This window comes from Chaetodon auriga, chromosome 11 (assembly GCF_051107435.1).
Source record: "Chaetodon auriga isolate fChaAug3 chromosome 11, fChaAug3.hap1, whole genome shotgun sequence".
Classification (NCBI taxonomy): domain Eukaryota; kingdom Metazoa; phylum Chordata; class Actinopteri; order Chaetodontiformes; family Chaetodontidae; genus Chaetodon; species Chaetodon auriga.
In genome coordinates, this window is record NC_135084.1 from 3,512,333 (window position 1) to 3,534,553 (window position 22,221).

Below are 22,221 nucleotides of genomic sequence, written 5' to 3' on the forward strand. Positions count from 1 at the left end.
GTAGTGAGACCAGCTACAGGAAGATGACTGCAGCTTCTGTTCAACTCCAGTGCTGAAGTATCATTGAGAAGCAGCACTGCCTGTGATACACAGATCAGTCTCATCAACAGTGTGGAGTAACAGAGATGCTTTGACAGAAATGTCATTGTCAAACTTCTGGGCAGCCCCAAACCATGCAAATGAACTTATAGGTAATAACAGTGTCTTCACACAGAGATCAGTAGAGGTCTGCCCAACTTTCCTTTGTCAAAGCATCTAAGAAAAAAATGTAAGACTTATGCTGAATACGTTTGTAGTGTATGATGGGGGTTTTGATTAATATTTGTTTCCTGAAATCCTGTACATCTCAAAATAATCAACTCAACTTACATGGCTCTGGATGCAGGGACCCCTTCTAATAGTATACTAACTACAGCTTTGCATTTGCATTATTAATGTCCTCTGATGGAGGTTTTAAGTGTTTAAATATGCTCACTTCAAATCCCATTTACTTTACATCACTGCTGACCAAAGATCATGCACTCTCAAAGCTTTAACAATGTTTTCATTCATGAGTACATCTTCTCACCTCACACACTGTGTGTTTCTCCTCTCCAGACAGCCACTGGTTTCAATCTTCTCATCCACGTTTGTCACAAATTATAATTTGCTGTTAATATGGAGCAGTTACCAATTCTAATTATAGATTTCTCATGATTAATTTCTACTTTGCGGTGCTTAACGAAGCATTGCGTCCCATACATGACATGGCAGCCAACATTCCACAACTTACCCATCATGGTCAATAAATAAATGGGACGGACAAAGGCATCATTCGTTCTGGATATTCAGTTTTTTGTTCATGAAATGGCAAATACACGGGATAAATCAAAGGGGGGGAGTAACGCACGACGTCGCTCTGATTTCCTGGGCTCCCGCTGTCACTTGAACGAGTTGTTTCCATGGTAACAGACAACACAAAGACTGCGGGGAGAGTGATGACACCTGGACAATGTCTTACCAAGGGTTTATTAGCCGTCTTTCTAAAGAGGAGCAGGACTTTTACGACATTAAAAATGCAGCTGCGGAGTTTTACAGGATTAAAAAAGTCCCCCAGGAGATGGAGAGAGCTCTGAATGAGCTTTTCTTCAACAAGCCCGAAGACGTTTACGGTTATCTGGTAGGAGTTTGTTTCCCTGCTGTAACGAGTCCGAGTTATGCTAAAGCTAGCTAAATGTGTACTGTACCGACAGCAACTGTTCACACTCGATGAGGTTAGTCAGCGGGCTCCTTTGCTCTACCGCACTGAAGGCCTACACGGTATTTGCCTCCTCTTCCGGTATTGTCTAGTGCTGCCTTCAAGTACTTCAAAAATGTTCCTACTTATTAAAATGCCCATGAGCCACCAAATAAAATAAAACAAATCAGCCCGAGAGCCTGGCCTCCTACTTCAAATTAGTGCTCTCTCTATTTTTCCATCATGGTTACAGAGTATATTTTCCAGCCGACCTCAACCTGCACTACACCACCTGGTTTGGCTTAATTAGCTTCCTTACGCCATCCACTAATAGTTTCCTTTCTCCTCCTGTCACACTAGTCTATTACAAAGAGGCTTCCTTGGAGGAAGTGAGCACATGATGGGGAGAAAGTGAAGCAGAGAAGACAGAAGTGAACAGTATGGAAACATAAAAGCCATGTCCAATAGACCTTTTTCACAGCAGACATGTTGAGTGGTCCTAACAGAACAAACACAGGAGTATTAATGATGCTGATGATGGCTCAGTTCAATTAAGTGTCCTTGGAACTAGTAAACCTGAATGGAATATGGCCTCTATTAATGTTATTACTTCCACCTGCAGTTTTCCTGCTGTGAGATGTCAAAATGTCTGCTGTGAAAAAGGCCTGGTGGAGAAGAAGTCAGCCTGACAGAAAGTTTAGTCCAATAGCACTGAAAGAAGATTAATGCAATGAAGTTACGACAAATAAATAAATAAATAAATGTTTACTCAAATTTCCCCTTCTTAATTGGTCTCTATCTGAAATATCAAAACAGAGCAAATGAAGGCACAAAATTTGTGTGTAACCCGTCAACAAAGAGAGACAAACAAAATAGGTAAATGTAAGCTGTAAACTTACCGACCGTCTATTTTTACAGCTTTATATCAGATATGTTAAATGTGGCCCTTACAAGTGGGACAATTCTAAAAAATCCTGCTAACACTGCTAATCAGTGTGTAGCCTTACAGAATGCTATAGACATCAATGGATGTGACATGAAGAATGCCTCCTGATAGCAGTCTCTTGTCTTTCCTTAAAAACCTACACGCATATTACCTAAAGAGCATATACTGGTGAAGATCACATAACTGAGCTCTAGTCATCTCACTCAGTGTGTATAGCATAATAGCTTTGAAGTAAAATTTGCCAGGAATTGTTTTTCAGGTCATATGAATGTAGATGGATTTTTTGGATTTTAAGAGAAATTAAGTATTTTACATTGACATTCACTTTGTCAAACATTTTGGGGGTTGTTGGCTTCAAATGCAACACAGATCACCTCGATGGAAGCTCACTGTGCTTCAGGGTGTCAGAGTAGTTGTCATGGAAACCTCAGTACTTAATCGTGGAAGGCTTTTTTCTTATACTTAACATGGGACAAAATTTTTCAGGAACTATGTTTCCACTTAACACTGTTTAGTGTTTTTCAGGGAAAATTGTTGTGAAAATTATGACCATTTTCTAGGATTCTATTTTCACCTTATAACATTTAGGTGAGTTTATGCATTCTTATGAATAGGCTTTGAGGCATTGAGGGGACCAGAGGTTAATCTTGAATTTATTCAGTTTATTTATGATCAAAACAAAAAATCATTCAACAGGTTTTGGAAGACATAATAGATACAATCCAACATAGATCTCCATGTTGCTTCATGTGTAATAAAATTGACACCACCACACTCATTTCACACTCATGGCTGTGGCTTAGGAGGTAGAATAGGTCTTCCAATGATCATAGGGTTGGGGGATGCGATCCCCAGCTCCTCCTCTGTACATGTGCAAGTGGGCAAGACGCTGAACCCCAAATTGTTCCCAATGGTCAGGCCAGCACCTCGTGTGGTAGCTCACTGCCATCTGTGTGTGAGTGGGTGTGTGTATGTGAATGAGAGGCAAATTGTAAAGGGCTTTGGATAGAAGTGCTATATAAATGCAGCCATTTACCATTTACTCATTTTACCTCAAGGTCCATTTTGTGTGCAAATGTTGGTTTTAAAGGTTCAGTGTGTAGGATTTACGGGGCTCTATTGGCAAAAATGGGATATAATATTTTTATTTATGTTGTAAATAGTGTATAATCACCTGGAAATAAGGAATGTGTCATCATTAACTTAATCTGAGCTTTTAATATAGACTGATGGAGTGTGTCCTCCTACAGAGAGTTCGCCATGTTTCTGCTGTAGCCCAGAACGGACAAACCAAACACTGGCTCTACAGAGGGCCTTTAGCGTTTTTACATTACTTGAAGGAAACCACAGATCTCTGACACCCTTGGTCTGGAGGGGTGGAGGGGGGATTTCAGCTGACTGTAGTCTGTAACCTCTCTGCTAGAGGCCACTAAAGCCTACACACTGGACCTTAAATGGCTAAGAGCAAGAAATATTTAAGGGAAGCATAGTGACAGAATTTGGGTATATTTAGGTGTGGTAACTCTCAAAAATTCAGAATGTCTGAAAAATATTGTAATAGTAAATTTCACAATAAATTTCAGACTCAATTTTTAGATATATTTTTTGTGTTTTAATTCGATGTTGATGTTATATTGCACATGAAAAATAATAATAGATCGAGAAAAACAGAGTTAATACTCTGTGTGTGTGTGTGTGTGTGTGTGTGTGTGTGTGTGTGTGTATGGACATCTTTGGTGAATGAGGAGTTAAACATACTTTTTGTACGTTGTCCCTGAATGTAACACTGAAAAGTATTTGAGCTATATATAATAATTGCTTTATTATTTTAGTATATGTGTATATTCATAAGGTAAATGTTTATCTGTGTAGCAGTTTTAAAAACATCTCCATGTGATGTTTCTAAATTTCTCTGCAAATTGCTATCATTAGGTGCTTGCTAATCAAGGGCAAGTTCTGAAATTAGCCTTTAATGATGACACTCTGGCTCAAAGGCTGATTGAATCAGATAATGTCAAATAATTTCAAAGTTCTAAAGTTCAGGAGAAAATTTCCCCCTTTTTTTTTTTTTTTTTTTTTTTTTTTTTTTTTTTTTACCATTGTCTGTCATTTTAGGCAAATTACTTTACAAATCTCTCTGCACCACCAAGGATCAGTAGACTGAAGGGAAGGGAGGTTTATGATGCAGCAGGACAGCTATCCATTGAAACAGAAGTCTTCTGCATCATCTGCAACGAAGAAAAGGTAAAATTCATGAGTCACATTTTTTCTTTTTGGCTGCAAACCTTTCCTTGTAAAATTCAGAACGAGTCCAATACAGCTGTTGAAATTCACTGTTTTCGAAAATGCTTGGACTGTGGCTGACAATCATGGATATTCAGTTCAGTGTATGCATTAAGCGTAAAGATTGAACAAATAAAGGTTTAACAAAGGAGATGTGATTCATTAGTGATGTGCTGATGGTTTGACATGACAGTTAGGGGCCTCCTCCAACATGCAGTAGGCTCTGATGTGAAGAGGCAGCTGCAGGCTAGAGGAAGGTAGCAGTCACACCATGACCCTTGGCCCTTGCCATTTCAGTTTTTACAGTATCACAAAAGCCAGAAAAATGAGATGTGACACCATGAACCGAGGTCACGGTGAGGTTACTGATGGCACACACCTAGGGCCTATGAACGAGCATGTGTCAACTCTATTCCTCAATAGTACTAGTTAGTGCTATAATTAAGTAGTCATTGTCAGCAAGAGGAGACCAGTTCCTTTGTACCAAAGACAAATAATAATAATAATTAAAATAATGTTTTTATACAGAAAATGCATTTCATAATGTGTTAAATATAAATAAATGAGATTTGATCAATAGAATTAAAAGATAAAATAAAAGCACAGTAATATTAACTAATTTCAGAAAAATCTATTCTAAAATAAAGTCATTTTAAGTGACATTTATCTAAACAAAGATAAAGAATTTGTCTGATTTCCCCCTTCATCTGTTCCTGAGCAGCATATCAGTGATATGGTGTTTTTGAAGATGGAGTTTTATGTAAGAATCTTATCGGTTCAGTTGTCTTAATGGCAACTAGTCAAAATCATAATGTTAATCATGTAGTTGGCATGCAACCTAGGTCCCTTCTAGCATGCCTGCTCACCTCCCAAAATTTCCTGTCATGCACCACAAAGACAAGCAGTGACATAACAATTATCATGTGCCCCATCCTCCCTAATTTATTGCCTGTTTGAGCAAATTATCTGAAGAAAGAATATTGTTTCCTTGAATTTCATTCTCTAAAAGAGACATTACACGCAGGATCCAAAGGCAGTCAATCCGGTACAAACCAAACACGTCAGGGGTGCTGCTTTAATCATTTCTTTTCAAACAAAGAATCAAGTTTTTGTTTTTTCATCAAGTAAACTGGACACAGCTGTGCTCTAGGATTATGGAGGGGCCCATTGTCTTCATCATTAACGATTATGTGTAATGACAGGAAGAAGCAGTGCGAGTGGTCTGTGAGAAGAAGGGGGTGGAGAGGGAAAGATGTTGTGGATAAGGAGAGATGATGTGGAAATAGCAAATATTAACTAATTTCCTCCTTTGTCCAACCACACTGCTGTAGGCCAGGTGGAGGTTACTGTGTCAAGAGCGCAGCAGCAGAAATGATTCAGCTTATCACGACCTGAGACCAGGTCTGGCTGGCTGTGCATGGGAAAAAAATACTAATTCTAATGTGCTTCAGCACAAACATGCATGTACACTATTCGTGTGAGGTTGGAAGGATGTTGAAAGCTGGGGGGCCTGCTGCCCGCCAACCATGTCATTCATAACAAGTGACAATTTTGCAGTAAATAGTTTGTTTTTAGGCTTCTTACTATTGCACTATCCCCTTTGCTGTTGTAACACTACACATTTCCTCTCTGTGGGATTAATAAAGGCTTATCTTACTTATCTTAACTTTTTCCCCTCTCTTGGTTTTCAGAGTATGTCCTCAGCTGCCATCTCCAGCCACTTTGGGCCGAAGGAAACTTTACTGGACTTGAAAGCAAAGAGTCAGGAGAGGGCTGTCCATGTGATGACTGCTGTCCAGTGGATCAATGAACCTCTGAACAACATGCTGAAGGTCCAAAACCCCTGTGACCAATCAGAAGTCGACCATTTACTCAGGTAGTATTCAAATGTTTTTCAAGTCAATATGGAGGGTTTCATCTCTGGAGGGGGTGTTGAAATTAAAAAAGCTCTGACACCTTTGATGCTCATGCTCATCATACTCCACAGATCAATTTGAGCTTTTTCTTTTAGTAATAATAATTACTGTACATTTCATATTGTCTACACTTTCTTTCAAAGTTACTGGTCCGAAGTAATTTAAGTGGAACATTTTGGTATCTTTTGTTGTAAATGCTGCTGGAGAAGCTTTTACACCCTGACAATAAATTGGAAGATACCAAATACTTAAAATGGTCAAATTTCATGGATCTGTTCATTGGGCCACTTACTGATTAAGCATTACAGTACATTCAAAACACATGCTGGGAGAGTACGTTCCTGGTTCCAGGACTCCAGGATGAAACGGCCCAGTATCACATCTCTAAGAATATCATTTAAAATACTTTGCCATTGGTTTATAGATGTACACTAGATATGTTGGAAGTCATGAAGCACAACTAGATAGTTGTGCACATTAATCTGGATTTCAGTCCTCTAAATGACAAATTACAAGGTGAAAAAACAAACAAGCATAAATTAATAAGTAGTGTCATTTTGTGCATTAGGATTCAATGAAGACACATTTAGTTTGCTGTGTGCTGACCTCCTGGAGTGGGGTCATGCAGAGAATAATGCTTTGCCCTTGTTTGCCTATTGTCACAGCCTATCATCATCCTATCATCATGATGCACTGAGCTCCTCTCATTGGTTACTTTTGCATTATGTCTCATGACCCACATGAAGGGTTCAGTGAGTTACTATGCATCAATAACAACAACAACAACAACAACACTAACAATAATAATAATGATAATAATAATAATTCCTGAGAGTAAAACACAAGTTTGACGTTGAAGAACCCTGAAGAACCCCTGAAGAACATTCCACATACATGCAGACAATACTCTGTCATCTGCATAGAAATGGATATTTTAATTCTTTCTTTTTATTCAAAGCTGTGTTTTAATTAGTTTATCCTCACCTCAAAATAAGAATTGTTGTGTATTCATTACCTTAGAATTACCCCTTTATCTACAGGGGGAACGGGTCCCCTCCAAGTTGCACTGCCATGTTTCTACAGCAGCTGAGAATGGACAAACCAAACACTGGCTCTATAGAGAGTAACAACCTCACTGCTCACTGCAGATGTCAGTACATGAAGTGAGGTCATCAACCATCAGTGGAGATCACCTGTGTTCCAGATGATGTGTGAAGTGTCACAAGTACTTTGGAGCTCAGTACCTATTAAGGCTGTCAACAAATATTCGATATTCAAATTTATATTCAAATTGAAATAAATAAATAAAAGATAAAACAGTGTGAAAATTAAAATTAAATTAAATTATGAAATAAAAAAAAAACAGTGCTGCAGTCATGCACTGAATGACAGACAGGAGTCACAAATCCAGAGTTCCTTTTGTCCAATAATTAACTTTTTTTTTTTAAACCCGGTTTAAGTCCGACATGTTTATCACTCCAGTTCTAATGTCCAGTGAAAATAATTTATTATGAAAATGTATTTCAACCAATCCAGAGTTAGTGATGATTGTTGAAATAGTGAAAAGATGAACCAAGAAGGTTTTATTTATTATTTCTCTTTTGAATGAAGTGTTTTACAATGATAAAATTACTGTTTTTGTGAATGGAGTCTGGTGGATTTGTTGAGAGCGTCACTTTCACTGATTAAAAATGATATATAGGTCAAGCTGAAACAAGCCAATAATTCAACAGCATGGTATAAGGTATGATTTTCTAATGTAGAGGTATGTAGAGCTTTGAAAAGAAGTTTTTGTTATAATAGTATACAAGTAGTAGTCTTGTGATTTTTTTTTTAGAAGAAATATTGAAATGTCCTTTTTGGCCCATTTTGACAGCCCTAGTACCTACACACATAACACATTAATTTGTTGTTTTATTTAATTTCGCCCCATGAAGACCATCGTTACTGAACAGCCTTTGTTAGAGCTTGTTGTTTTCGCAACCCAAAATGTTCTGTTCTGTAATTGTGCAGCAGTTTCTTCATGGCCCGCTACCTGGAGGAGAAAGACAACTGTAACAAGAAAGAGGAGAGTCATTCACCCCGCGAGTCTGAGGTGGTCATTCCTTCTCCACCACCTGCACAGACCAAAGACAAGAAGAGTGTTGATAAAGGTAGGATAGTGACAAGTCATGTCAGAGTATACTGCTTAATGTTTGATATCAATATCATAAGTTATCCAATTCTAAAATCTGCACCAGCAGCCAAATACTGAACAAGGTTGTGTGTCTTTCCCACAAAGTGACCCTGGAGCTCTCCAGTAGAGAAAAATGAATTATATAGATGTTTTTTTCATGATGCTTAAACACATCAGAAGTCAGTTACAACATAATGTTTGGTGTCATACAACATGAGCTCTCTGTCATACCAACCAACCTGGTGATTGGGCAGTGCCTAATAAGAGGCTTATTATGTATTTGGTCACTTGGGAGGTGGGCCAGCAATTGTATCAGGGTGGCTTTGGCATATACAAAATTATTGAATACAGATATCACTCTAACCTCTGTGTTGACTGCACGGCTTCTCATTGGTGAGGCATCTGACGATGCAACTCGCAGCTGGTTTTCAAAGTTTGGGTCAGTCAGTCTCGAGTGGAACAGAGTGGAATGAAGTGGAATGAAGTTTCAGCTTCTCACCCATTACCACAAAACGTCCCTGCATAACCCTGTCTCTGTCAGAATGTGGTCTTGTGAAAGCTGCTTGCATCCAAACTCCTCAGAAGAGCATTTGTCCTTGCAGCTCATCCAGTTTAGCATGTTTGAAACTGTTATAACTCTTGAGATTGGTCTTTTTCATCACTGTTAGCACATCCCCACAAACTAGTTTAGAAACACTAGGCAAGTGGAGTATTCCCTCTAAAAAAACACATACGTTCAAACCACTCAAATATATATTTTTACGCATTATGTCTGCAAGAGGGCAAACCAGTACATCAAAAGACATACTACTTGTATATTATTACAACAGAAACTTCTTTTAAAAGATTTACATCCTCACACCTTACAAAAAAAATCAAATAAAATAATGTCCTGTACCCTGTTGTTGAAGTATATGCTCGTTTCAGCTTGACCTACATATCGAGTTTCCAGTCGGTGCAAGTCCACATGTCCTGGAAGATTTCAATGTCCCAGACAAATGGGAGCAATTCCAATCACTAATTATCTGATTATGAACCCCGTTTTCCTGTCTTTTTTATCTCTAAGTGACTAATGGAGACAATTTTTTAAGTTTCAGTATTGAATGTGAGCAACCACAAAATTGCTGCAATGTAAATTGCGCATTATCAATGTGCCTCTACTAAAAGTGTTTGTTTTCAATACTGAGATCTTGAGATGAAATGATGAATAAATTGTCCTCTCTGATTTCTAGGTTAAACCATTGTTTGTTTTTTCTCTACCCCTACTTTCATTGATATCATCACTAAGACCAGTTTGCAAGAGAAATCTGCACGTCATGCCTCAGACGCTTCATCTTAGAACTTCTGCCAGTTTTGTTCTCATTCACATAGAAATTACTGTAAATAAGATGGACCTAAGCATATGAATAGAATGAGCAAGCACATAATGTCAAATACAAATTATTTGCTCAAACATTAATCCACTGACTCTGGCTTCCGGAGCTCTTTCTTTTGTCACCTGATCTACAACCCTGAGTCTAAAATAGTTGGGACACTGTATAAAACGTAAGTAAAAACAGAATGCAATAACTTCCAAATGAAGTGTTTACCGACAGTGGTTTTACAAAATGATCCTGAGCCCATGTAGTAATATCCTTTATACAGTCATGTGTTCACAAAGTGGTGAACTGCATTCCATCCTTGCTTGTGAAACCCTTTCATACCCAATCATAACACTATCACCTGTTACCTATGAACCTGTGGAATGTTTTCAGTTGAGTATATGTCAAAAGGGATTAGCAAAGTGTCACATTCTGTTTAATTTATGTTAAACACAATATCACTTGTTTGAAATCAAGGTTGTGGATCAGATGACAAAAAAACTCCTATTAGAAAGAACTTTTATGGTGGAAGCTGGAGTCAGTGGATTAATGTTACAGCAAATAAATTGCATTTGAGATAAAAATGCTTGTTCAGTCTATTTCTATGAATCCCACAAAAAAACTAAAAACAACAGTATGTGTGTGTCCAGCAAACACGTACTGTCTGCATGTTCAAAGCCTGATATATCTTATTCCTGGAAAGCTCCATTGTTGAACTATTATTAACACATAAAAGTGCCACACCATGGGTGGCTTATTCCATTACCTGCTCTTGATAAAACAGGCTGCTGTAGTTCCTTTCAGCTGGTCAAAGTAGCACAGCGGTGTAAACACTGACACAGAGGAACAAACTCCATGTGGCTCTTTTAGGCTTCACAGACAATAATTCACTTACTTTTGGCTTTGATCCCTTCATGGATTTTCTTGATAAAAATAAAAATAATAACAACACTATGCTTATGCTTTAATATGTTAAACCAACTAAGGTGTTAGAAAGTGTTAATGGAGAGTTAGTGAGTCTTTTGATTTTCATGACCCTGCCAACAAATTAATTATATGGCATCAAAACTTGAGAGTGAGATATAATTTCGATGTGCATGACCATGACAGGCACAAGGAGTCTTCGTTTTTGGACCACTGTTATTAGGCAGCTTTCCTTTCATTCTAAGACAACTTTCCACTCATTATTTGGCAGTATTCCACTCATTATGCACAGAGAACAGTGTTTCTGACATTTCATGCACAGCCTTTATAAAATCAAGGCCCTTGTATACAAATAGACTCCCAAAATTGTATCAATACATGCAGATTTATTTTCAGTTTGTTCTTTATATCTTTTTGTGTCTGTCTGTCTGTCTGTCTGCCTGTCTCTCTCTGTCTCTCTGTCTAGTAGTTTTTAAAGGTTTTTAAAGGTTACTTACCTTTCATACAATATACAATCTGCTACTCTAAAGTGCAATATACAATGTGCAGTGATTGTAACTGTTGCCTCAAAACAAAAAGGCTCTGGCCTCTAATCAACCAGCTGGCTGGTTCTTCTTGTGTGGAGTTTGCATGATCTACCAACAACCGGCATGAGTTTTCTCTGGTTTCCCCCCACAGTCCAAAAAAATGCAGGTTAGGTTAGCTGGCGACTATACATTGGCTGTGAGTATGAATGGTTATCTGTCTCTGTGTGTCAGCCATGTTTATACAAAGAGACCCTTCTCCCGGGTGTGACCCACCTCTCACTCAGTGACAGCTGGGGTCAACTCCAGCCCCCCTACGACCCCCTAAAGAAAAAGCAGGTATAGCTGATGTATGGATGGATTTATGCTATACATCAGTTCTATACTTTGCTTTGCTGCTGTGACACTTGTGTTTCCCTGCATGATATCAGTAAATCTTCTCTTGTCTTATTTTCTATTGCTCATTTTAAGTTGCTCTGTAAAAGGCCATCATGTGAAAGCCCAAATGTGTATCCAAACTCCTTTGGTCACATGAATATATGAATATATTCATAGCTTTTAACTCTTTTTTTGGCTTGTATCACAGGCAAAAAGAGCAACACTGCGGAGAAGCAATTTCCTCCAGCAGAGCCACTCGAACCAGTTCTGCCTGGGAGCTTGGCCATCGGCTCAGTGTCTCTGGCTGTGGCCAAAGCTGGAGCTCAAATACAGGGTATCCCTCTCTACAAATACATAGCAGCTCTGAAGAACAGAAAGGTTAGACTGCACAAGCACAAACACATATACACACAATAACTCCAGGGGGACTAACATGTCATGATGTTTTAAATATTTTTGCTCAGGCTCCGACACAGTTTCACATCCCTGTCTCCTTGGTAACTTTGTTGAGCTGTGGAAAGAATTCTCCTGGAAAACTGGGTTTACTGGAGGAAGTCATCCTGATCCCCAAAGCGGGACAACGAGTCAAAGAAGTACTCGCCACTCTTCAGTCACATTTCTGTGTAGCTGCTACATGTTCTGTCTGCCTTTGGTCCACTTCTTCTAAGAGCTGGCTGTTGGTATAGACTTATTCATTCTATAAAGTTAGTGTTCATTGTGGAAGTTCCTTTGCTTCCTTTGTTGCTACTATGTGGTATATTATTGGTATGGCACCTCAGTTTTTCTATATTCAGTTTTCACTATAGCATCTATTAAACATGCTGAACTGTGAACTTCTTCAACAGATCATCAGAATGACCCTTGAGTTACAGAAGGAGATGATGAGAATAATAAACACTTCAACAAAAACTGGGGTGAGGGACACTGCAATTTATTCACTGTAAGAATAGGAACTGAGTTCACAAAGGCTTTATGAGAGCACAGAATGTAAAAGGTGGAGGCAGGATTCGAAGCTTTTTCTGTTACTGAGTTTTCCTAAAAGATATACACAAAAAAGGTGATTTCTATTTGATTTTCATGGCTTCAGCTTCAAATTAACTGAGGTATGCAGGTTGGGGGGTATGTTGAAATGCTTATTAAAGCATTCAGTACTTCTATTTACATTTTCCTTAGAACAGCATTTGTATGTGTTATGTCCTGCATTGTTCAATGACCCCTAGCACTTATATTCATAGAGACTGAGTGGAACACACTCATCCTCAAATAATCTTGCATTGACAACCATCTTATTCAAACCTATATTAATAAATACACATGTATTGTTGTACAATACCTTTCAACAGACACATCCAAAGAGGAGGGGTGTAAAGAATATTGTAGGCAAATGCATTTCTTACAGTTCGATGTGTAAAAGCACAATACATAGATGTTGTGTCTTTGCTCTGAGGCCACTCAGGCAGTACTGTGTGACAGTGGAGCGCCTGCTGTGAACTTCGAGCGACCTGAGCAACCTCTGGATCTGATCACAGAAGCCTGCACTAACATTGGACTGGCACTGGGAAAAGAGATCCATTTAGCAGTAACCTGTGCTGCCCCTGAGCTCATGGACTATGTAAGTTGTAGTCACTGGCTTTATGTGAGCCAAGGTGTGGTCATTTAAATCAAATATATATACATATGGCCATAGAGGTCAGTTTACATTCAAATACAGTATAGGCACAGCTGAAAGAAACAACAGGAAGTGAAGAGAATTTCATTTTTCTTGTTCTCAGTCTAAAGGAAAGTATGAAATTGCAACAGGAGTTTTGAAGTCTCCAGATGAATTAGTGGATATTTATCATACCCTCATCAGCAAATACCCAGCAGTGGTGGCCTTAATCGATCCCTTTAGGAGAGAGGTAAGTTCAAAACATGCCATTACCATACTATTCTTTTGCCAACATGTCGATGTTCATGTATATATAGACAACTTTGTTTATATGGTATGAACAATATTGTTTATACATTGTACGTGTTTCATCTTGTGTTTCTTCTGTTGTTATGTGATGGCTTTTAAGTTAAAGTTAAAGGTTGTGTCATTTTATGTTTTTCTTTTTAACAAATCCCATGAAAAGAACAAAACCAACAATGTCTTTGTCTGTCTCTCAGTACTTTCTGACTTACATACTCTTGTATACTGGGGCTCTCAGCCCCGGCCCTTTGGCTCCCACTGAGGATGTAAATCTTTAAAATTGAGTTGTATATAAGTAGTTTTACTCTTTAAAAAAAATATTGGGATTGACAAATTATCAACCCTAACAGTAGTAAATGTAGAATATTTAATTGTGGTCAAAGAATGGCATATTTCTTCCCAAAATGTTGTAGTACTTGTTGAACCCTATGATTGACAGGTGAAACCTGAAAACTTTCAACCAGAAGTTAACATTGAGCTAACCTTCTGACAGGTTGACATGTGACAACTTTGTTTCAGGGCATCCATGGCCATAGTTGCACATGTAGACTTGCCAATCGTCTGTCATGGAGCTGTCAGGGACCAAGCCAAAAAGGCAAAAAGAAAAAGGTAGACATGATGTTAGGAAATGATAAAAGTAAATAAATCCTAATATAAGAAACTAGAAAAATAAGCTCCAAAAATTAAAGTAGGGTCAACCAAGCAATGAAAGAAACCAAAAGTTCAACCTAACACAACATAATTAAAGGGACCTTGGGCCTGTACTACAAAGCAAGTTCAGCATATCCAGGAAATGCTTTCTTTATCTGTTTTGTCTAAGCCTAATAATCACCATCATTAAGCAGTCACATGATGGTTATCAACTCAGAAAGGTTTTCCCAATCTAAGTTGCAGAATATTGCCAGTTGCAAACATGAACAAGTGTGCTTGCAGCAGAACAGCGTATTTTACAACAAGCATATGGAATATTAGACAAACACGAAGAAGTAAAACGCAATCTGTGCTAAAAACACTGTTGCAGCTTCCAAATGCAGGATGGACAGCTTGCATAAAAAAATAAAAAAATAAAAATAAAAAAATTGCTGACTGTGTGAATGTGTAATTGAATAGGCTTATCACTAATATCACTGTGCCATCATTAGGGCATAAGTAGATCTGACCATAATTACATTTGTGTATTCCATTGAATTGTATTATTTACATGTATCCTTATGGCATGTATTACAATTGTAGCCTTATTCTATCAGCTGCAACCCAGGCTGTATCAGACAGACTTAGGAGGAAATCAATGAGTCTCAGTCATAGGATGATACCGGTCATACAAAAACAATGTCTCTTCTATAAATAATCATTGGGGAAGCCAAATTTTGCTATTCTCTCAACACTCTCACTATCCTCGCTCCATGGGATCTTGTACCAATGGTGATGCCATTTACCAAGAGAATTGGCTGATCAGTAGGCAACGCTTTAATACACATTGACGTATTATCTTGAATATAACTTGCTCTGGAGCAGGCTAGCTATGCAGTTACATTGTGATGTACCCCGGTACACCCCCGAACCACCATTTTAACCCTGAAAATCAAGGATTAAATCTGAATTTACCACACTAACCCAAAACCCTGCTTCGTTCTATAGGCCTGCGTGAAGTGTTGGTAATATAACAGGATCCAAATACACGACACTCTGGTCTGCAGGTAGACACAAAAAGTGAGCCTTTAATAACACACAAGATGATTCCAAAAACACAAAACAGGCAGTAACAAAAACTACGGGAGCAGGTGGAAGAGTGCTCCATAAAAACACAGGAGAAGTGCAGGTTACTAAACTATTAACAGACTGAAAGAAGAAAACAGGCAGGAAGGCTGACAAGGAACTCTAATCATGAACACAGATGACCTGATGCCTGAAAAAGAGAAAACACGTGGACTAAATACACAAGAGGCTAATTAATGAAACACAGGTGATACTGGAAGCAGGTGGGAAAAGACATAAAGACAAGAGTAACACAAAACATGACACATGAGGAGAAACTATGTCAACATAAAACAGGAAATAACTAATCTAAAAACCCCCAAACCATGGCACTCTGAGCTTACATACACACATGCCCGAGACAGACACTTGTTTATGTGTTTGTGAAGTTGACTATGTTCTTCACTCAAATGTGTATCCTTGTTCTTGTGTATGGGTGCTTGTGCTCTGTAAGGACATAGACCAGTGGGAGAAGCTGAGGAATGTGATTGGACACTCATGTTCGCTGCTTTCTGACATCACCTACAAGTCAAGGGTTCCACCCCTTCGAGGAGTCAGAGGTCACATCTTAAAACATATCCATGAGACAACGGTCAGCGATATGATCCGCATCACATCAGAGCACCAAGGTAGCAGATTCACTCAGGTGTGGTAGAGAAACACAATCACTGCTGTGTAAGAAAGATGGCAGCACCATTCCTCCACTCCGTTGTTAATTGGTAAAATACCATTCAACTCAACTGGAGGACAAATACAACATAGACACAGAATTGTTTGACTTTCTGACTCTATTTAGAAAGTCAATCAGTGCAGTTCATGAAATATGCTGGAAAGGAGCAGATAGTTCAATCAAGCATGAAAGTCCCTTTACAATCTTTTGAGAAGTATTTTCCATACTCTACACTTCAATATTTGTGACCAACCGGGCAGTCCATAGTTAAAGTTAGTGTTCACTCTTTCTGTATAGATCACTTTATCCTTTTGCTTCAACCGCTGCTCCTCAGTACTTTCACTCCCTGCACCTCCCCATCCTCCTCCTGTATTCAAAATAAAACTTTTGCAATTTGCACATATTTAAATTTAATACACATGCTGTCTCTGTTGTGGCAGCGTGGATCGTGAGGTCAGAGAGACGTCTGGTTTATGCTTGTATGGGTTTGCTTGGAGAGACACTCCAATGAATGTTATTGCCGCAAATGGTGCAATAGTTTTAAAACCTTGATGAGAGTGTCCTGATTGAAAAACAGATGTTTAAGCCACGTTAACATGAGCTGCATTTACTGTAGGTAGAACCCGCTGAAAGGGAAGGCCTTCATATATTCTAGAAGCACTTGTGGTTGACAGAAGATGAATCTAACTCAGTAGACTCACTGGTAATAACTGCATGAAAGTAACAGATTTCTCAGCGTATGAGGCTTGTAAGAATGATAATATCATTTTGGCCTTCCGCCCAGCTGCAAATTCAATTTCCTAACACAGCCTTGTGAACGAGTAAACACAGAAATCAAGTTCTCCATTGTCCAGCTGTACATTCCAAACAGTCATAATGTCACTCCAATATTGTTTAATACTTAATACTTCTGTCCCATTACTCACTAATGACCCAGCCAACCTCACAAGCAGGAGCATGGGTGACTTTGTTCACGTTGGGGTGTTTGTCTTCTACTCGACACAGGACAGAGACATGTCAAGGAATTGAGCATTTATAGCAAAGAGTTGTACAAGTAGATTTGGTGGAAAGGGATCTGCTGTTTGAGGGAGCTCTCAAAGGATCAGAGCAGCAACAAGGATTCTGGTAGGAGGACAAATCCACCATAAATTAACAATAAATCTTAGTTAAAGCAAAAATACCTGCAAATACCAGCTGCAGCTGCAAACAGCACTGCATGGTGGTATCAGCAGAGTGAAACAGTAAGAAGTGTCATGTTAGAACGGCTGTGCTGTACACCAGCATGAATATGACTGCACATTTCTTGTCACCTGGCAGCCAAACATCTGATGGTGAAACGTGAATCAAACAGCTGATACATGTTGAACTGTGACTTCATGACCTGAACTAAGACTTTATCAGTTTGTCCCAATGGTTTTTCATCTGTGAAATGCTGCTTCTATGGTTGATTGCTATCAATACAAATGACGTGTCTTTGTGTGTGTCTTCACCTGTTGACCTGCCAGGTTCAGTGTTAATGGGAACAACATGCAATGAGCCCTGCAGTGATGACTCTCTGTCCGACATAGTAAGTCTTATTTCCAGCCTCATGACATTTTTCTGATCAGAGCAGTTCTGTATCTCTTCAGCACTTTCTTTTGGTTTAACAGTCAGCAGCAGCCATCTGCAGTGATGATGTGTTATGTGCTCTGAGAGTCACAATCTACTGTTTCTCAGGTCCAGCAGCAGGTGTTGTAGTGATAGCATGACACATTTAACCATGATTGTGTTCTTTCCCCACAACTTCGCCAAATGGCAACAAGACATTGAATGAGTTTCTGAAGAATGAAATTGTTGAAAACATCACGTTCAACAACACCAGCCCCACTAATTCATTGTTTTAAGCCGAAATACCAAAAAGACATTGATCCCAGCTCCTCAGAGTGAATATTGGACCCTTTTCTTAGTCTTCTATGATAGTGAACTGAATATCTACTGGATACTGATTATCAAGCAATATGAATATGTCCGCTTGGTCTCTGGGAAGTTGTGGTGGTGATTTTTCTCTATTAACTGACCGTTTATGTAGCAAACATATCATTGAGAAAATAATATAGAGATACATTGTGAATGAAAGTAACCATTAGATGCAGCCCAAGTCACCAGCAATGTAAATACCTATAATAACATGAAGTCCAATGTGTGAGGAACTTTGTAATCCAACTTAAACATTTAGCTGCCTTCATTTCCACATAATTCTCTATCACACCCCTATCCCCTCCACCCCAAGGTCAGCATTCTCAACTGTGATTGGACCCAACTCCCAACCTCCTATCTGCAGAGCAAACTCATCAGTGTAACCCCAGAGACAAAGTCCTGGTTTCTGTCTCCCTCCCCTTGGTGGCATCACATATCTTTCCTGAGCACCAGTTTCTGAGTCACAGTGTGCTGCTCTTCTTCTCCTCCTTCAGGCTGTGGGTCTGGGCCTGGACTATATCAAACTGGGAGGTCTGCGCGGTGCTGAGAGGATGACTAAATACAACCGGCTGATTTCTATAGAGGAAGAACTGGCCCAACAGGGAATCCTGGGTAGGTTTTTTATACTCCTCCCTTGTCTTTTTTTTCTTTAGCCAGACAGAGAAAGAGGAGACCAGACAAAGCCACGGAGAGAGGGGTAGTAATGCCTGGGCTTGAGAACACATCTCTCCCTCTCTCTGTGTTGGATGTGAAAGGAAACTGTGTGTGAGGAATCATACAAATGTGTATTTGTGTGTGTGAGTGGAAGAATGAAAACCCCTCCCTTGGATCTGTTAATTGGCCTCCTAATTACACACAGGGACAACTACTTTCCCATCCATCATTTCCAAAAAGCAGGCAGGGACACTGGAGGGCTAATGAGAGATGAGTGTGTCTATGTGTTATCATTTCCCATCATAAAAAGTTTATTTAACATGCTTATTGGTGTTTAATGTTTGTGTTGATACTCGATGCTGAAGCCTAGAGTGTGCGGAGGTGGAGAGAAAGGCTCAGTGTGCTTCAGCTGCAGCAGCAGAAACGTCATTCCAGTCCAGTTGTTTGAGGCATCTATGAACCAGCTTTTGTCCATTCACTTTATTTCATTATTTTCTCTCATCCACAGTCTCCAAGGAGAAGCACCCCCCTCCACTGTTCAGTGAAAAACCACAGGAGCAGTCCACTACTGCAGAGAGTACTCTGTCTGACACAGCCTGCTCACAGGTCACAGCTTCTGTTTCCATCAAGAAAATATAAGTCTTCAGGGCTGTGTCAGAGCTTCCACATTATATCTGACTTTAATAATTTAGTTCTGCTGTTATCACTTACTCAGAGCTGATTCTAAACAAGGTGAATTAAACTAATGTTACAGTCTTGTTTAAAAAAAAAAAAAACTGGTTTAAAAACCAATATGAACCTATTGAGAGAGATGTTAAGTGGGTAAACATGACCTTGAATAAAACAGTTTTGAAAACCCTCATATTATCAGGTGCTGTACAGTGTTCCTTACACAAGCTCAGCTTTCAGGTCACAGCTGATCATCTCCAAACATAGCAGCACTCATGAGCATCCAGTATTCACCATGATGGCAACAGACGAGATCCAGTGGTGGAGGTCATTATTCCATGTGATCACTGCTATTTAAATCATGTTTTAAATTAATAATGTTTATATTACTGTACTTACTTACCGTACTTTTTTTTTTTGCCAGAAAAGACAAGTATTAAGTTCTTAACATTGAAATTGCCAAGGTTGGAAAACACAGAATACATTCACCCACTTGTATATTTGTGTCTGGACCTAAGCACAGCAGTGACAAGCCATATAAATGCACAAGTCTGTCCCTGACTGAGTGAGTGATTAAGTTACACCATTTCTCAGCTGAGTATTAGGTGTTTCCCAATTCCTCATTTCTCTCTCAAGTAGACCTGAACGTTGACTATGTTCCATAACCAAAGAAGTTACTTGGTGCTTCACACGGCGGCCATTCTCTGATGTCACGCTCAGGGAGGGAAGCTCAAATGCTTTTATCAAAAAGGATAAAAGATAGTAGGGCAGTATGATCATCATCATACTGCCCTCTTTGCTTTCTAGTCACATAGATGTCAATTTTCACCAATTGCATAGTGGGAAGATGGCTGCCATGGCTTGCTTTTAGCATTGTCAGACACTTCTAAAGTTTATTTCTAACATTTTAATCCACTGATCGCAATTGCTCATATGGGTTTTACAAGTCTTTTATCATTTTAGCATGACTCCGTTGGACTTCGAGACATCTCTACTTGTTTTAGTTACACTTTGTTCATTTATGGGCTTTGCCAAGGCTTGTCGTTAGCCTGGTGGCTAGCTAACCAAACAATTATGCCCTGTGAGGATGGCATGCTACTCACAGATGCAAACAAAATGATCACTGACCTTATGTAGGATATTCAAAAGCTCTCTGATGAGAAAAAAGACCCTTCCACCTGTCCACACCCCTCTTCTTGCTTGATACCTAACCATCAGTTGTCCTTGCCTGAAATGGTAGTCCGTGATCACAAGAGAGGCTCTGTGGGGCTGCCTCACCACCCAGCCTAAGAATCTCCAACTGCTTCACGGCCCTGTCTGATGACCCTCATGCCCACCCAGTTGATGGTCCTGCAGCTCCTACTCATCCCAACCTGGACCCATCAATGAAAACGGTGTCTGCTGACACTGCAGCTTTGCAGTGAAACCTAATCACCAAACTTCATGCCAAACAGCAACCTCCTCTCCCCACTATAGGATCCTGGAGGAGGCTGTGCTCAGATGTTCTGGACATCTTCCTTGACCTGAGCTGCCAAGGAATCCTTCTGATGTCATTGTTCTAACACAACACTTGCCTGCCCAGACACCCCATACACAGTTGGCTACCCCAACACATCGTGCATCATCCTGCCATGACATGGCATCATCTCCTTGTCCCCTTTCACATTAATAGTCGGGGACTCCATAATCAGAAATACCCACTTCTTCAACGCAACCACCCACTGACTCCCTGGAGCCATGCTTCCCATCATCTTAGACAAACTCCCAGGCCATTCCTGTCCTCTATTATCAAATTGATTGTCCATGTGGGAAAAACATATAGCTTGCCAACAGTCTGAACTGACCAAAAGGGACTTTAATGAACTTTTTAGTTCTTTAAATGCAAAAAGTCTGCTCTTCTTTCTGGACCTATTCCCACACTAGCCTCTGGAAGGTGGTGTTTTCAGCAGAATCCTCAGCCTCCACACTTCACAGACATTTAACAATCAGTGCCTATCCGTCCTTGACCCAATTACACCATCAGGAAAAATCAGGAAACTAAAATCAAATACCCTCCGCTGGCTGAACCATCACACTCAAACCCTTAACAAGCTGCAGAAAACCTGAATGACAATGGAAGATACTAACAATATATTAGTTTTCAGATTTAAGCGCTGGTCTTGACACAGTTGATCACACATCACACTTTGAGTTTAGCTCTGAACTTATTACACATATGTCGAACACAGCTTTTTCTGTCACTCTGGGTAACTCTTCTTATTTGACAGCTGAGTTGAATTGTGGTGTCCCTCAAGACTCAGTTCTTGGCTCCCTTCTAATTTTGGCGAGGTTATTCAAAACCATTGTGTGTTTTACCATTTTTATGCAGATTACACTTTTATACATGCTGTTAAAACCCACAGATCTTAGCAGCCTAGTTAATCTCACATTCTGCCCCTCTAAGGCAAATCCTGGATGTCGCAAAATGTCCATAAATTATAAATTTAATAATAAGTCTGACGTCATTCTGTTCTGTCCCCCAAATTCCATCAACTCCTTTGGTGCTAATCCTGATGGTCTCTCAAATTATAAATGCAGGCTGCTAGAAATCTAGGGGTAATATTTGATGCTGAGCTCTGTTTTGATGATCAAGTGAAAGTGTTGTTCAGTCATGTTTCTTCCAGCTCAAGTTAATCTCTAAAATTAGGTTATTTTTATCAATTGTTGATCTACAAAAAGTTGTACATTTTTTTATCTATTCTTGATTATTGCAATCCGCTTTGCTCAGGGGTCAACCAGGGCTCCCTCTACTGTCCCCAGTTGGTACAAAATGCTGCTGCTCAACTCATTACTGGAACACAGA

General features: G+C 39.4%; 1 protein-coding gene across 2 annotated transcripts; it reads left to right on the forward strand.

Moving 5' to 3' along the window:
• The first annotated feature begins 941 nt into the window (after positions 1 to 941).
• eno4 (enolase 4) lies at positions 942 to 19,571 on the forward strand. 2 transcript variants are annotated; one of them, XM_076743552.1, is made up of 13 exons: positions 942 to 1,159; positions 4,278 to 4,406; positions 6,137 to 6,321; positions 8,375 to 8,514; positions 11,933 to 12,102; positions 12,189 to 12,317; positions 12,570 to 12,638; positions 13,172 to 13,336; positions 13,497 to 13,622; positions 15,885 to 16,059; positions 17,606 to 17,667; positions 18,551 to 18,668; positions 19,219 to 19,571. In XM_076743552.1, the coding sequence occupies exons 1-13, from the start codon at positions 992 to 994 to the stop codon at positions 19,347 to 19,349; spliced, it is 1,767 nt and encodes a 588-aa protein (XP_076599667.1). In that variant the 5' UTR covers positions 942 to 991; the 3' UTR covers positions 19,350 to 19,571. The 2 variants fall into 2 exon arrangements, with proteins under 2 accessions (XP_076599667.1, XP_076599665.1); XM_076743550.1 differs by having other exon boundaries at positions 943 to 1,159; positions 13,181 to 13,336.
• Positions 19,572 to 22,221: the final 2,650 nt, after the last annotated feature.

Coding starts and splice junctions, on each gene's coding strand:
- eno4 (XM_076743552.1), top strand. CDS start 992: ATGTCTTACCAAGGGTTTATTAGCCGTCTTTCTAAAGAGGAGCAGGAC. Junction 1,160..4,277: donor AAGACGTTTACGGTTATCTG/GTAGGAGTTTGT, acceptor CTGTCATTTTAG/GCAAATTACTTTACAAATCT. Junction 12,318..12,569: donor CGGGACAACGAGTCAAAGAA/GTACTCGCCACT, acceptor CTTCTTCAACAG/ATCATCAGAATGACCCTTGA.